Source organism: Leuciscus leuciscus (genome assembly GCF_965113295.1).
Source record: "Leuciscus leuciscus genome assembly, chromosome: 12".
NCBI lineage: Eukaryota > Metazoa > Chordata > Actinopteri > Cypriniformes > Leuciscidae > Leuciscus > Leuciscus leuciscus.
In genome coordinates this window covers 31,658,206-31,671,984 of record NC_138736.1, presented here as the reverse complement: position 1 = coordinate 31,671,984, position 13,779 = coordinate 31,658,206, and the positions used below count along the sequence as shown (strand labels likewise).

Below are 13,779 nucleotides of genomic sequence, written 5' to 3'. Positions count from 1 at the left end.
CACTATTTACCTTTTTCCGGCTACAACTGAGTTCCCACGGGACTTCAGCGCGAGACTACAGCTAGCCGTCTAAAACACTATTTAGGTGAATTTAAACAATGGCTAAGTTGCTAAACGCATCTTGTTGTCATGTGGGCCCTGTTCATGTTGGACAGACATTTTAATTGCATTTTGTGTCTGTTAAGAGGCACAAAGACACTCTTTAGGTTTATGCCCCCATAACTGCCGTTTTAGCTGAATGGGAGCTCTGGGCATTAGCTGTAGCAGCTCCGTGTTGCAAGCACCAATCCGGTTCGTTTTTTTTTTTCTATAGACAGTACTCACAAAGGTATAACGATCAAGATTAACTTAAAAATTGCCCGGAGTTCTCCTTTAAGTATTTCACACTTAAAGATTGGCGAGCGCGGATTACCTGCAGATTTGCACGCGATTACAGCCCGACCTGCCGGCGAGCTCGTTAACTTGCAAATCGGGTTTAAATCGGGCTTAAAATCCTGTAGTGTGAACTGTGAACTAGTCATAAGTGGGAGGTGTGTACTTTTATGCAAGGCTTACTGGAGAGCTGATCGGGGATAGGTGCAAGTTATTAGAACTCGGGTGAGTGAAATTGCTGGGAGCCTGGTGACACCAATAAATAAATGACAGAAAAGAAACATCTGGAGTTATTATATTTGACTAAATAACTGAAGATAAATTTGATGGATTGATTGGATTGAAGTTTCTGTAATTGTTGTTAAGTTATTAAAAATGGGTATCTACTACACAGTTTATTTAAAAGTAATTTGTGGCTTAAAAATATAAATGTTAATAAATGCTATAATTACCAATTTGAAAATTTGCGCACCTACACGCAAACTCTGACCCATGCGTATGAACATTTTGGAGATGGAGCAGTTTGGTGACACCGATGGTGAGCTGAATGACCATAATAATAATGATTTAAACTGTATTTAAACTTACATATGATATACACATAGATTAAACATGCCATTCTCGTTAATGGAGTTAAGCACTTAAATTACATTAAATCATTACCGAGAAGTTACAAAATTTTTTATATTCTAATAAATATAAATATTGTAGTGGATGCAATGCTTTTGAACACTTTTCCTGTGGTATGCTGTGTTTTAATGTTTTAACTACAGCGATGATTGCTTAGCACGTGATAATAGCATTTTCACGCAAATAACCCATCAAGCAATTTTGCGTTTAAAAGACGTCTAATAGCCGTCCAAACACAGCCCTGACGTCTAGGCTAAAACAAGGCTAATTTTGAGCTGTCAGTGAAAATTTAATAGACGTCTAAACGTAGCCCAAGAATAGACTAGACGTCAATTAGACCGCTATTGAACGACTACATATATACGTAATAGACAGTGAATATTAATCTAGGCTAAAACAAGGCTAAATTTGGGCTGTCAGTGAACATTTAATAGACGTCTAAACATAGCCCAAAAATAGACTAGTCATCAAATAGACAGCAAATTAATTACTAAATATAATAGACAACAGAATACAACTTAAGGAGTCTGTACTCAAATATAACACACATACATGGCAATCCATCAAAAAAAAAAAAAAAAAAAAAAAGGCTATATATATATATATATATATATATATATATATATATATATATATATATATGGGTTAATGACGTATAAGGATTTTCGACAGGCCAATTAAAAAAAAAAAAAAAAAAAAAAAAAACCTGTTGCAATTGTTCAAACATTAAGGATGCTGTGTACACCTAAATTCATTTAAAACATTTAATTCAAGTGATTTTTGTGTTTCTTCATCTAGATGAATTGTCCATAGCCTTAAAAAATGTCATGTGGTGCGACCGTGATTTATCTTCAAATGAATTAATTTCCTAACATGCTTAAACATTTTTTTTACAAGTTCTTAGTAATTAAAGTGTTTAGAAACCAAGTATTTGCATTTCTTTTGAGTTTTTGTAAATAATGATCTCATTTTTTGTTCTATAATTTCAGAGTTGCCACCTTATATCTAGTAAACAGACTTATTTTTCCTGTAAATCACATAAAACTGATAGAAATGTTTTAAAATATCATTTACTAAAGTATACTGTATCAGTGATTCATATTTCAGCCACATAAATAAGATATTTTATTTCAAATTTAATACAGTGATTGTTTTAATTGGTCGCACCACATGATGAGTGGTCGCTCCAAATGACACGAAGACCTTATATAGTTAAAAATCTATTTAAAGAGATCAATGAACAATACATTTTATACAAAAAATAAACATATAGATTTAAATCAGATTGTATACAAATTTCCCAGACTTTTCCTGAACATAAACATTTTATAAAAAAATGTTTTATAAAATCACATCACAAACACAAGTGCACCATTTAATTTAACTTGACTTAGAATTTCTTTCTAACAAATAATAATGTTATAAATATAAATTATTTCATAAAAGTATTGTATACAGGTAACATTTGGGGTCAATAGTTTTTTTAAGTAATTAATACTTTTATTAATCAAGGACACATTCAGTTGATAAAAAGTGACAGTAAAGATATTTAGGCTATAATGTTACGAAAGATTCTATTTCATATAAATGCTGTTGTTTTGAACTTTCTATTCATCAAATAATCCTGACATATAAAATGTATCACAGTTTCCACAAAAAATGAACATTGATAATAATCAGAAATGTTTCTTGAGCAGCAAATCATTAGTGACCCTGGATCACAAAACCAGTCACAAAGGTATATTTGTGGCAATAGCCAACAATACACTGTATGGGTCAAAATTATCGATTTTTCTTTTATTCCAAAAATCATTAGGATATAAAATAAAGATCAAAGATGTTTCATATTTTGTAAATGTCCTACCGTAAATATATAAAACATTTATTTTTGTGAGTGAATATAGCAATATCGCAAACATAAATGGACAACTTTAAAGGTGATTTTCTCAATGTTTCGATTTTGTAGCACCTTCAGATTCCAGATTTTCAGTTGTATCGGCCAAATATTGTTCTGTCTTAACAAATCATGCTTCAATGGAAAGCTTATTTATTCAGCTTTCATATTATGTATAAATCTCAATTTCAAAAAATTGACCCATGTGACATTGACCCATTGAGTGGTTTTGTGGTCCAGGGTTACATATTAGAATGATTTCTGAAGGATCATGTGACACTGAAGACTGGATTAACGATGCTGAAAATTCAGCTTTGATCACATGAATAAATTACACTTTACTATATATTCACATAGAAAACAGATATTTTAAACTGTAATAATTTTTCACTCTTCTCCTATCAAGGTACTCCGCTCTTGCTGCAGGGTCAGAATTTTTTCGCTTGGCAGTGGCATCTGGTAAAATAGATTTAAATAGTTTTAAATAAATAAATAGGCAATAATAAATACACTACTAATAAATGCATTATTTCTAAACTGAAAATACATGCTCTCATTTTTTGGTTGCATTTTTCTCATATTGTACAAAAAGTAAACATAAACTGTCTGAAATATACAGTATATAAAAAATGTCCCAAATTGCATAAAAATATATTCCAAATGATACTAAAGTAAAGTACTTTTTTATATAAACCGTCAATTGAATATAAAAGCATAAAACTGCCAATCTAGGACATATATCTGGAAAACAGTCTGCAGTGGTCGGACCACATGATATTTGGTCGCACCACAGGATATTTTCAAATTCAGTCAAAATTTACAGGCACAGAATCGGCCACCTAAACAAAACAAGCTAGCTTCCCAAAAAAGGTCACTATGAAATTTATAATAAAAAGATATATTTGTAGAAATAACTTTAATATTAGCATTTTTTTTAGGTCATACCACATGACATCCAAATGTTGCAACTACATACCAACCATTACAAAGGTTTATTTATTTTTCCAATTTGAGAGAATTACAAACCTGCTTGCTGCTTCCATGGGTCCTTGGTAAATTGGTATATGATGTAACTTCCTGTGTTTGAATATCCTTGTAGATATTATTACCAATGCAAACATAATGGGATATCAACCATCTCATGCACTGCCTGGCCAAACAAAAACAATTAATCAGTTTTGACTATAAGTGGGCTACAAATAGCCAGTCTGACTACAAGCTAAATCGTGGCTACGCACAGCCTACACATAGAACATGTCAAAGAAATGAAACCAAACACCTTGTAATCACAGTTGACTGTGCCTACATGATGGAATGTCATACATCTCGCAAGTTATTTTGACAAAAAATTACATGTAACCAGATTCAATGTTATTTTGGCTAAAAGTGGGTTGCACATAGCCGGACTATATCGGGTCTATATTTAACCGAGACGGGGAAATGACGACTATTGCTTGCTTGGAATGATCAATAATGCACAATAAGGCCTATCTGTTTCCATTAAAAATTTAAAGCAAATAAAAAATACTATTTGGCCAGTGGAAAAGATGGAGAAAAATGTTCTCTGAAATGTATTTTATACTATTTGATTTATGTATTCATTTTAGCAATGTAATGTGATTGCACATCCGTATCACATATTTTCCTGATGTCTTGTACCTTAAACATGGTATCACGTGGATGAATATGCATTTGCAAATGATATGCAGATGAGGATATGCATAGTAGAACTAGGCGTTGTAAGCATATATGGTTATTTCGGGGAGGAGACGGAGAGACCACAATATATGCACTTTTAGTAAGGATCCTACCCCCAGTTTTATAAATGAGACCCCAGAGCTCTAGGAGCGGGGTAAGTTGTCACATGGGCAAGTTGTCACACTGTTCATAAGTCCAACACTAGAGGCTCTATCTCAAAAATCAAATAGCCACTTTGTGTGACTTCTTCCATAGACAGTAAAAGAAATGGACACAGCGACTGCATTGGATTCAACGGAGAAAAGTGAAGTCAATTAGAAGCACTCACTTCCTGATGGCTGACCGTACAGTGGCAGTACGCGCAGACTCAAACTGAGCTTGACGACGTAGATGTGACATGAGCAACCCGTCTGTCTTCTAGTAGCTGTGCCAAGAGAAATCAGAATCATTCCCTTCCGAAACTTGCAAAGACGGAGAGTGTGAGTAGGAGGTGTCCATGAGCTAGGAGCAGGAGCAACTTTTGCTAAGTATTCTGATTAATTATTTTGTCATTTTGCCCCCACGTCCCCCCAATTGCCTGCGAGCTTCTCCTCCTGTCCATACAGTAATTTCTCTACTGTGCGACAGAGAGTCGCGTGGTTATGACGCAATCATTAGCCTATTTTTACAAAAACTGCTTCTACGGGGCCATAACATAAGATACAAGGTAATGGAGCCTTTTATACATTTTCGTGTTTCTTTAGAAATAAATAATGGACAAATGGAGTCTTTAAACTCCTCAGATGCCAGGCTCCAGCACCAACCTGTCAGATCCCAGTAAAAAGGGAGTCAAAATCTGGACCGACGAAGAACAAGGCAGCTTAAAGAAGAAAAATCATACAAGAATCATCATAAGATGATGAAGAGTGCTTCTGCCTCGTCTATGTAGAGCCATTTTCAAACAGTCGTCCAAAGGAGACCTGGGTAAAATGTGTAAAATGCAACAATTGGGCCCATGATACTTGCACCTCAGGCCAGGCAATTTATGTGTCCCAGAATTGTGACTCTGAAGATGAGTCTGATTAGTCAGATACAGGACATTTGTTTTGTTCAGAGGTTAAACATGTTAAGTTAAGCGAGTTATCTGCAGCATTCCATTCAGTTATCATGTATCTATGTGCAAGCCAGAGAACATTTGAGTTTAAAGTTCAAAGTAAAGTGGTCTTGCCACTTAATGTGTTTTGATTTGTTTGGATTGAAATGATTGTTTTTCCAGATTCTAGGCATGATTGTTTATATTTCCAGTTCTGGTTTGAATTTAAAAATTAAAATCATTATTCAGAATTAATTAGTTGTGTTCTTCTTTTTTGATAATCTATTGTGACAACTTACCCGCCGATGGGGCAAATTGTCACAAATGCACACTCTCTATTCAACAGTCTACAACTCCGTAATGAGATAAGATATGATGTTATAAATACAACGTATGTTGCCCAAGTCTTCCTTCTTTAATTTGGTACGACATTTAAAGGGTCATGAAACCCTAAACCAAATTTTCTGAGATTTTACCAGAGGTATGTGTGTTGAACACCATTGAAGACAATGTTAGCATCTGTTAGATTTAATAGTAGGGGGAAAATGGTTAAATTTGAGTTTTTTCCGCTATTTTCATCTTCCGGGTTTAAAATCTTCATCGTGTCGACGTCACAGGCTGTGCACTAGCAACCACTCAACTGGAGAATGGTGGACTTCGGCCTTGTACACCAATGCAGGTTTCGTATTGCGAGTGATGCGGTCCTTTTCTATCGCTTCAGAGGTGTGTGTGTGTGTGTGTAAAATGTAACCCTGACCGTTTTACTTGCCTTTTGTTAAATAATCACTCGTTATTAAAATGTAAATATTTTTATAATACCTCAATTGTATGGAACGTATGCTTAATTTGTGCAAATTTCTATGTCACTGTCCATCTTTATTATAGTTTTAGGGGGAGCGTAGATCAAGGCTATGTACGGAACGTTTTTTTTTTTTTTTTTTTTGCGGAATCTTTTTTATTTTCAAATATATGCATTTATAGTGTAAACAAATATATATTTTATAATGACATAATTATACATATACATGTGCATTTATATGTTTTAAATAAAATTATGATTACTGTAGGCTAATATATGTAGCAGGGCATTCAGTTACTTTTGAAAGGACAAAAATAAGGTGTCAGTGTATTTCATTAGACTTTAACTTTGCCAGCTATAAAAAAATCTGGCATTTCCTCACATTTTACCACAGATTTTTAGTGACAGTCGATATGCATGCATGCATGGGCCACTGGCGATGACAGTTTCCCCCCCTCCCCTGCCGTGCCATACCACACCCACTCCCCTCCCTTCTTCGCACAGCCACCACGCCCAATTAAGTTGCATTTTTCAAAAAGATTGTGAGCTAGACTTGAGCTGAAAGAGGGGGGTTTCATGACCCTTTAATACCTGTGGCAGTGAAGAGAATCTGTGCCACAACATTATTTATTTTACTTTCACTTTCCTTTTTGCGTGAATAGGTGGAGTGTTTCAATTAACGACGGACTGAAGTTGGATATAGGGAAGTGTGTCGGACCTGGAAAAAACGCGTCATCCATTTGTTTGCCAGTTGTGAGTACAATGGATTATTGAGGAAAGACGGCCGCTTGTCAATCTGATGCTTCCTGAGTTTGATGTCTGGTGCGTCGCGAAGTTCGACTGAAGCGTTGCACTTCCCGACCGACTGATTTTGAGCTGTTCTGAAGACAAGTCAAAGCTGCTTATCCGCCTATCTTGGTGTCTGACGATGACCCGCCTTCATACCTGCTAACTTGGTCAGTGACGTTACCTCTGCGCCGCCATTACACACACTACTACGCACGCACCCACTCGCGAGGGGAAGTGCGTATCTAAAAGTGGACTGGAACGCAGCACAACAGTGTCGAAAACAGCGCCATCTTGTGGCGCTATATATATATATATATATATGTAATTTCTTGGTTATGATTTCATGTAATTTAAGTGCTTAACTCCATTAATGAGAATGACATATTTAATCTAAATGTGTATAGCCTATGTCAGATGTTGCCTAAAGCATATAAATCATTCTTTTATTGATTTAAACTGTTATTGTGACCATGCACTAGGGCTGGGCGATATATTTAGGCTGAATATCGATATACGATATATATCCCGATATTTTTTCCGCAAAGTGAGAGAAAATGTTCAAAGTCAAAGCCAAATATGACGTCACAAGTAGTTTTATTGAAACCAACTATTTCAGTGAACAGTTGCAAAATCAAATGAATAAATAATAAACAGGTTTCTTCACCTAAGTTGGGGCTGCACGATTATGACAAAAATCATAATTGCCAATTATTCCCTTCAAATTGTAATTGTGATTTATTAATTATGATTATCAAAGTTTACATTCAATATATATATAGGCTATAAACAAATTGTGTAAACATGTTATAATTTGCCTATATATATACATACATATAACATAAATTGTAAGAATATGACTAATAGTAAAGACTAGTACTGTCACGGTTGGGATGAGTACAAAAAGGTGCGAGGACTCAAGTGCAGGAGAATGAATATTTATTAACAATAAAGAAAAACAAACACAAAACAAAACCCACGAGGGGGGAAAACTAGTAAATGCAAAACAAAACCAGAACATGAAACTTACTGCAGGATCACAGGGAACAAGAAACATTAGACAACGAACCGACACAGACTGCAAACAAGAGGGGACTTATAAAGGGAACTAATCAAGAGGGAACAGGTGGAAGAACTCAAACAATAATCAGATAACAAGTGGGAGGGATCAGACAATGACATGAGCACATGGCCTAAAATAACAAAACACCCATGTGCAACACAAGACAGGACAGACATGTGACAAGTACTAATAAATAAACATTAGGCCTATGCTAAAGTTATTAAATGGCAGTCCCAAACTAGTTTTTGTTAATACAATGTTGGTATGAGCTAGACTTGTAGTCAAGACCGCCTAAACCGAGACCAAGACACTACCAAGACCAGAGGGTATCGAGACCAAGACAAGACCAAGACCAAGACAGACCAAGTCAAGACCAAGACCAAGTCGAGACCGGAGGGAAAAAAAAACAGACTAGTGTTGAAGCTAAGCAACTTGTATGAATTCAAGAACAGCAGCATACTAGGGTTCAGCCGCAGTTTACATTCAATACATATTAGACGGTATTACTTCAACTACACAGGCAGAACAATACAGAGACAGACCATGTCATGTGTGTGACTGAGCTCACTGTAAATGTTTTTGCAGACTGGGTGAGATCAACTAGCAATTGCATGATGGCTGTTACTGCTCTATTAGAGGATTGAGACTCCCTTAACTTTTGTGTACTGTTGAGGACTGACATGACTGGTACTGATGGTTCATCTGACAAAACATCCAACACCTCCAACACCATCTTGCTCCTCCAACAACTGTCTAAAGAATGAGAAATATGTAGCAGCTAATGTAACCAATTGAAATTATACTTAATGTGTAGATGAAATCGTAACATCAAATTAAAGATACACAATTGTAAACTTGGATTAGGCCTAATCTGTTTAGTCAACACAACGGAGATATGCATATGATATTTAAAAGACCATTTATTTAGTCTAACACCATCTTCTGTGTTAGTCTAACACACACAGATATCAAAGTCACAAATTAATCTAAGCAAATGCCTGCCTATCTCTGCCGATTTCGGAGTCTCCAAATGAATCCATTCTGCAACTTTTAAATACATAATTAAATTTTTAAAAACGAAATTATAGGCTTAAGTGCAGGATCCGAAAGTTGGTCGTTTTGTCGCTATGGTTACACACACACACACACACACACACACACCGTTGGCGGTGCGCTCAAAGTCTGTCAGTTGTGCAGTTACCCAAAATCTCCTGAATGAAGTTAAAACCCATCATGTCACTGATATGTGTTTTTTAAATCAAGTGATCAAAGTGCTCGTTGCCGCTGCGATCAGTGGCGCGGATACAGTGTTTTCTGGTGTGGCTCGCGCACGCGCCGCACTTTCACTCGGACGCGCGCTTCAATCCGTTTCGTTGGTTGTGGATAATAATGTTGCATTATCGAACGTTGTGTCGTCGTGGATATTGTAGTATTGTATTGCTAAATTCCCCGACCACTATGTCGGTCCGAGACAGCGAGACTAGACAAGACCGAGAGGTCCGAGACCAAGACAAGACCAAGACCAAAGACCGTCAAGGCCGTGACAAGACCGAGACCACGTAAAAGTGGTCTCGAGACATACATCACTAGTATGAGCCACTACAATAATTTAAAAATATAAAAAATAACACAAAGAAAAATAGTGGCATTTTGGGGTTAATATGGAAAGGACAGTTACCATGGTGAATACACAATATTAACAATAACTGTTAATGAAACATGGAAACTGCTCCTTGTGAATATAATGAAAATCATACCTGCATTACTTTTATTTCGTGTAATTTACAACGTAACGGCGTTGCATGCTCGTAGTTTCTTTTGCACTTGATCAGTGAGGCGATACAGCGCGCGCCGCCGCTGCATTTGCGCGTGCAATTGAAGAGTGTGCGCTACGAGAACAGGATAACGGCTGACAGGACAAGAAAGTCAGTTTTTCTGAGGTGAAAAACTTTATCTCAGCGTACACTTATGTCACTGCCTGGTAGTTCCTATTGTGCTGGGTTTTCTGAAGTAGTCATAATTCGCCTCTCATATCATAACATGCTCTAAACACCCATTTCAAAAATATATCGATATATTTTTTATATTGATATATCGCCCAGCCCTACCATGCACTGTATTTGATTAGGACTCATAATGCAGATTTAAAGTGGTTTTCCTTCATCTGCCGTCAGTCATTCAGCTCACCATCGGTGTCGCCAAACTCCGTCTCCAAAATGTTCATACGCATGGGTCAGAGTTTGCGTGCAGGGGCCTGTTTCAGAAAGGAGGTTATGAGTATGTTAACCCTGAAATGAGGGAAACTCTGAGTTTTCTGTTTCAGAATGGGAGGTATGTTAAACCTGAGAAAGCAGAGTAAGTCAAGCCCGTTTCTGAAAGAGAGGTAAATTATACTCAGAGTCAGTTACCATGGTAACTTACTCTGTGAACCTAACCTGGGGTGCGTTTCCCGAAAGCATCGTTAGCCAACTATGGTCGCAAGTTCCCTCGTTGCCAATAGAGTTCAATGGACATTGCGATGAACTTGCGACCATAGTTGGCCAACGATGCTTTCGGGAAACGCCCCCCAGGTCGGGAGCAGGTTTTCTTCGGTAAACCCAGTTTCTTTCGGTCTCCTCCCCTTTTTAAAGAGGAAGTGGTGTTCCTCATTCATTCTTTTAGTACATTTTTATTAATAAAATCAATCTTTTACTAATAAATAAAATATTGCTATTTTTACTGCTGTTTTTTTTTTTTTTTTTTTTTTTTTATAAGATGAAGTCTATATAACTCCTTAACTGGCAACTGAAAATACAGTAGTAGATTAGAGTTACATAATGTAGTTCTAAACAAATTCTACAGAATTAAACTCTGGCATTTACTGGAAATCACTGAACTGTTCATCTGTGCACCAGAAGTTGATGGACCGTCCTCCTGCTGTTCTTCCACACTCTGGGGGCGCGGGGAGAGATACGAATACCCGTTTATACTTAGATTTAAACTTAGATTCTATAGGCTACTCCACATAAAAATGTGAAAAAATTTGAATGTATAGATTGTTTGATGTGTAGACACATAATGTTAACATTACCTCTGTAGGCCTCTCTGTGGCAGCAGAAACTAGTTATCCCCATGTGATTAGGATTTGGTTGAGTACACTTTATAACACTATTTGTCATAATTTCTGGTGTATTGAGTAGGCAACTTACAACTGCCTGGGGTTCTGTTGGGATAGGAGGCTCCAAAAGACAGATTTTACCATCAGAATCTATTGGGACCAACAAAAATCCTAACCCAAAGTAAAATAGCCTATATAAAAAATAACACATATGTAAACCTCTTACATTTTATGAAGGCACTTGGATCTTTGGGACTGGCTCTGAAGTCCGTCCAGGAATTCCCTCAGCCAAAAATGCTGCTGCACTGCTAGACACTGGATGCTTTAGTTATTTAATATCTCAAATGTTTGTAAAGTCAGGTAGCCTACACCTATGATATGCTCAAGCCTTACTTGACTGAATTATGTTTTTATATTTAATTTTCAGCTGCTGCCATGTTATTTTAATGCCTGCAGGATTGCACCTACATGAAAATTTAAATAAGGTTGAATAACATACTGTTCTTCCAGTTTCACCTCTGATATTATAACAGTTGGGTAAGTTACTTGTATTACTAACTACAAATGACATCTTCAACAGTGTAATTAGATGAATGTAATAATGACTATCTTTATAAATTATTGGTCTACTTATTACTATTTACTAAAAAAAAAAAAAAAAAAAAAAAATGTCAACCTTAAACACTTGAACAATACAAGGAGAGACAAGAAACTGCACTTTTAATGCTTTCAAATAAACAATATACAATTGACCAAAGTGTGTAGAGGGAGAAGGTTACATTAAAAATATAACTTTTAAAAATGTATGTTAAATAGCCTATACAGAATTGTTCTATAGTCCAATACAATTACATCAGATTTAACTTTAAATTACAGAAGAATTAAGAGTAATCCTTTTAATTAATTACAGTATTTAGATTACTTGGTAATTAATTACACCCATCACTGTATAACAGTAACACTTATAAACTAAATAATGTTCGTACTCTCCATATGCTTGCAGAAGCACATCCAGTTCTGCTGGTGAGAAATGTGAAGACCTCTTTTTGTCTGCCGCTGTTGCCATGGTGACTCATAATATTATCTGCGCTCCATTGATAATGGCTTTTTATAGTTGTGGTGCACGCGCTTAACTCAGAGTCAGTCAACTCAGAGTTGATTGAACTAACTAATTTCAGCTGTTCTGAAACCAAAAACTCAGAGTTTCCCATCTCAGGGTAAGTCAACTCAGAGTTCAAGTTTTAACTCAGAGTTGGTTGAACCTCCTTATTGAAACAGGCCCCAGGTGTCAAGTTTGTTTTTTATAAGTCACAATTTATGCGTCGGAAGTGGCGTACACCTCTTTCAGGGCTTGTTTTGTGCGTAGGCTACGCAACAGTTATAAATGAGGCCCCAGGTCTCCCCATATATACAATGAAGAATCCTTTTTGATTTTAGAAGTGGAGTAAGCGATTTCTGATAAACGTGTGTGCTTATAAAAAAAAATCAAAAAAAAAAAAAAAAAAATTCAGGATTTTGTTTTGTTTAGCTGTTGCAACCAACCATGATAACAAAATATTGATCCATGTTAATATTAGAAAAGCTTTCCAGCACTGGAGAGATGTTAGAGACCAAGAAGCCCTGAAAATGCCACTGAGGTTGCTTTGTTTCTGTTTAATATATGAGTAATATTGGCTTTGCTATTGGTTTCACAGAACTAAAATATGCTGTTGTTGTTGTTGTTGTTGTTGTTGTTGTTGAATCACAGCTGATTCATCCATACTTGCGCAAGCTGGCTGACATGCCAGTGGTTAGTCAATGCCTGTGTTGCATAGCGTGTTTGTTATTTTGGGGGCTGAGAAATGAAAGGAGGGGTGAGTTTTTCTATAGGTGTTTCTATAGGTGTCTATTTCAAATATCAACAGTGTTTCTCAGAAATCATTTGCTGCACCCTTAATAGAGTTTAGTTAATAATCCTTGCAGAATAATTGTATGAAATCATCTGCCTAATTAATAATAAATGTAAATATTATTAATTATTATATTGATATTATATTTTCTCAAAATAATGATTGACATTCAGGACTGAATGATTAGGTTCCTCCCAAAACCTAAATTTGGAACTTTATTTAAAAAAAATCTAGACCATGTCTTTGATCTGAGTGTATGTTTTTTTTTGTTTTTTTTCTCTCTACAGGATTTTCCATCGATCTCACAATGGCTAGACAAGGTATAAACGTTTCTCAAATAAATAAAAGATCATTGTGTTTGCTTTACAGTCAGTGATTGAGGAAATATAATGAGTGGAATTCATTCTCTCATAGGTACTAAAAGAAAGCGTGATCATGAATCGTCTAACTCGGGCAGAGAGACAGCGTTGACAACAGGC

General features: G+C 36.0%; 2 protein-coding genes across 3 annotated transcripts in view; one reads left to right on the top strand and one right to left on the bottom strand.

The window, feature by feature from the left end:
• The window catches only part of LOC309511873 (uncharacterized protein), a 163,916-nt gene that overhangs the window by 96,752 nt on the left and 53,385 nt on the right, over positions 1–13,779 (bottom strand). The window lies entirely within an intron of this gene.
• The window catches only part of LOC309511863 (nuclear GTPase SLIP-GC-like), a 35,903-nt gene that overhangs the window by 5,225 nt on the left and 16,899 nt on the right, over positions 1–13,779 (top strand). The window contains exons 1-3 of one of the 2 annotated variants that reach the window (XM_082187219.1): positions 7,041–7,421; positions 13,588–13,620; positions 13,715–13,777. In XM_082187219.1, the coding sequence (XP_082043345.1) occupies positions 13,608–13,620; positions 13,715–13,777 (76 nt within the window). In that variant the 5' untranslated portion in view covers positions 7,041–7,421; positions 13,588–13,607. Of the gene's footprint in view, positions 1–7,040; positions 7,422–13,587; positions 13,621–13,714; positions 13,778–13,779 lie in introns of those variants that run through there. The other variant, XM_082187220.1, reaches the window with a different exon arrangement.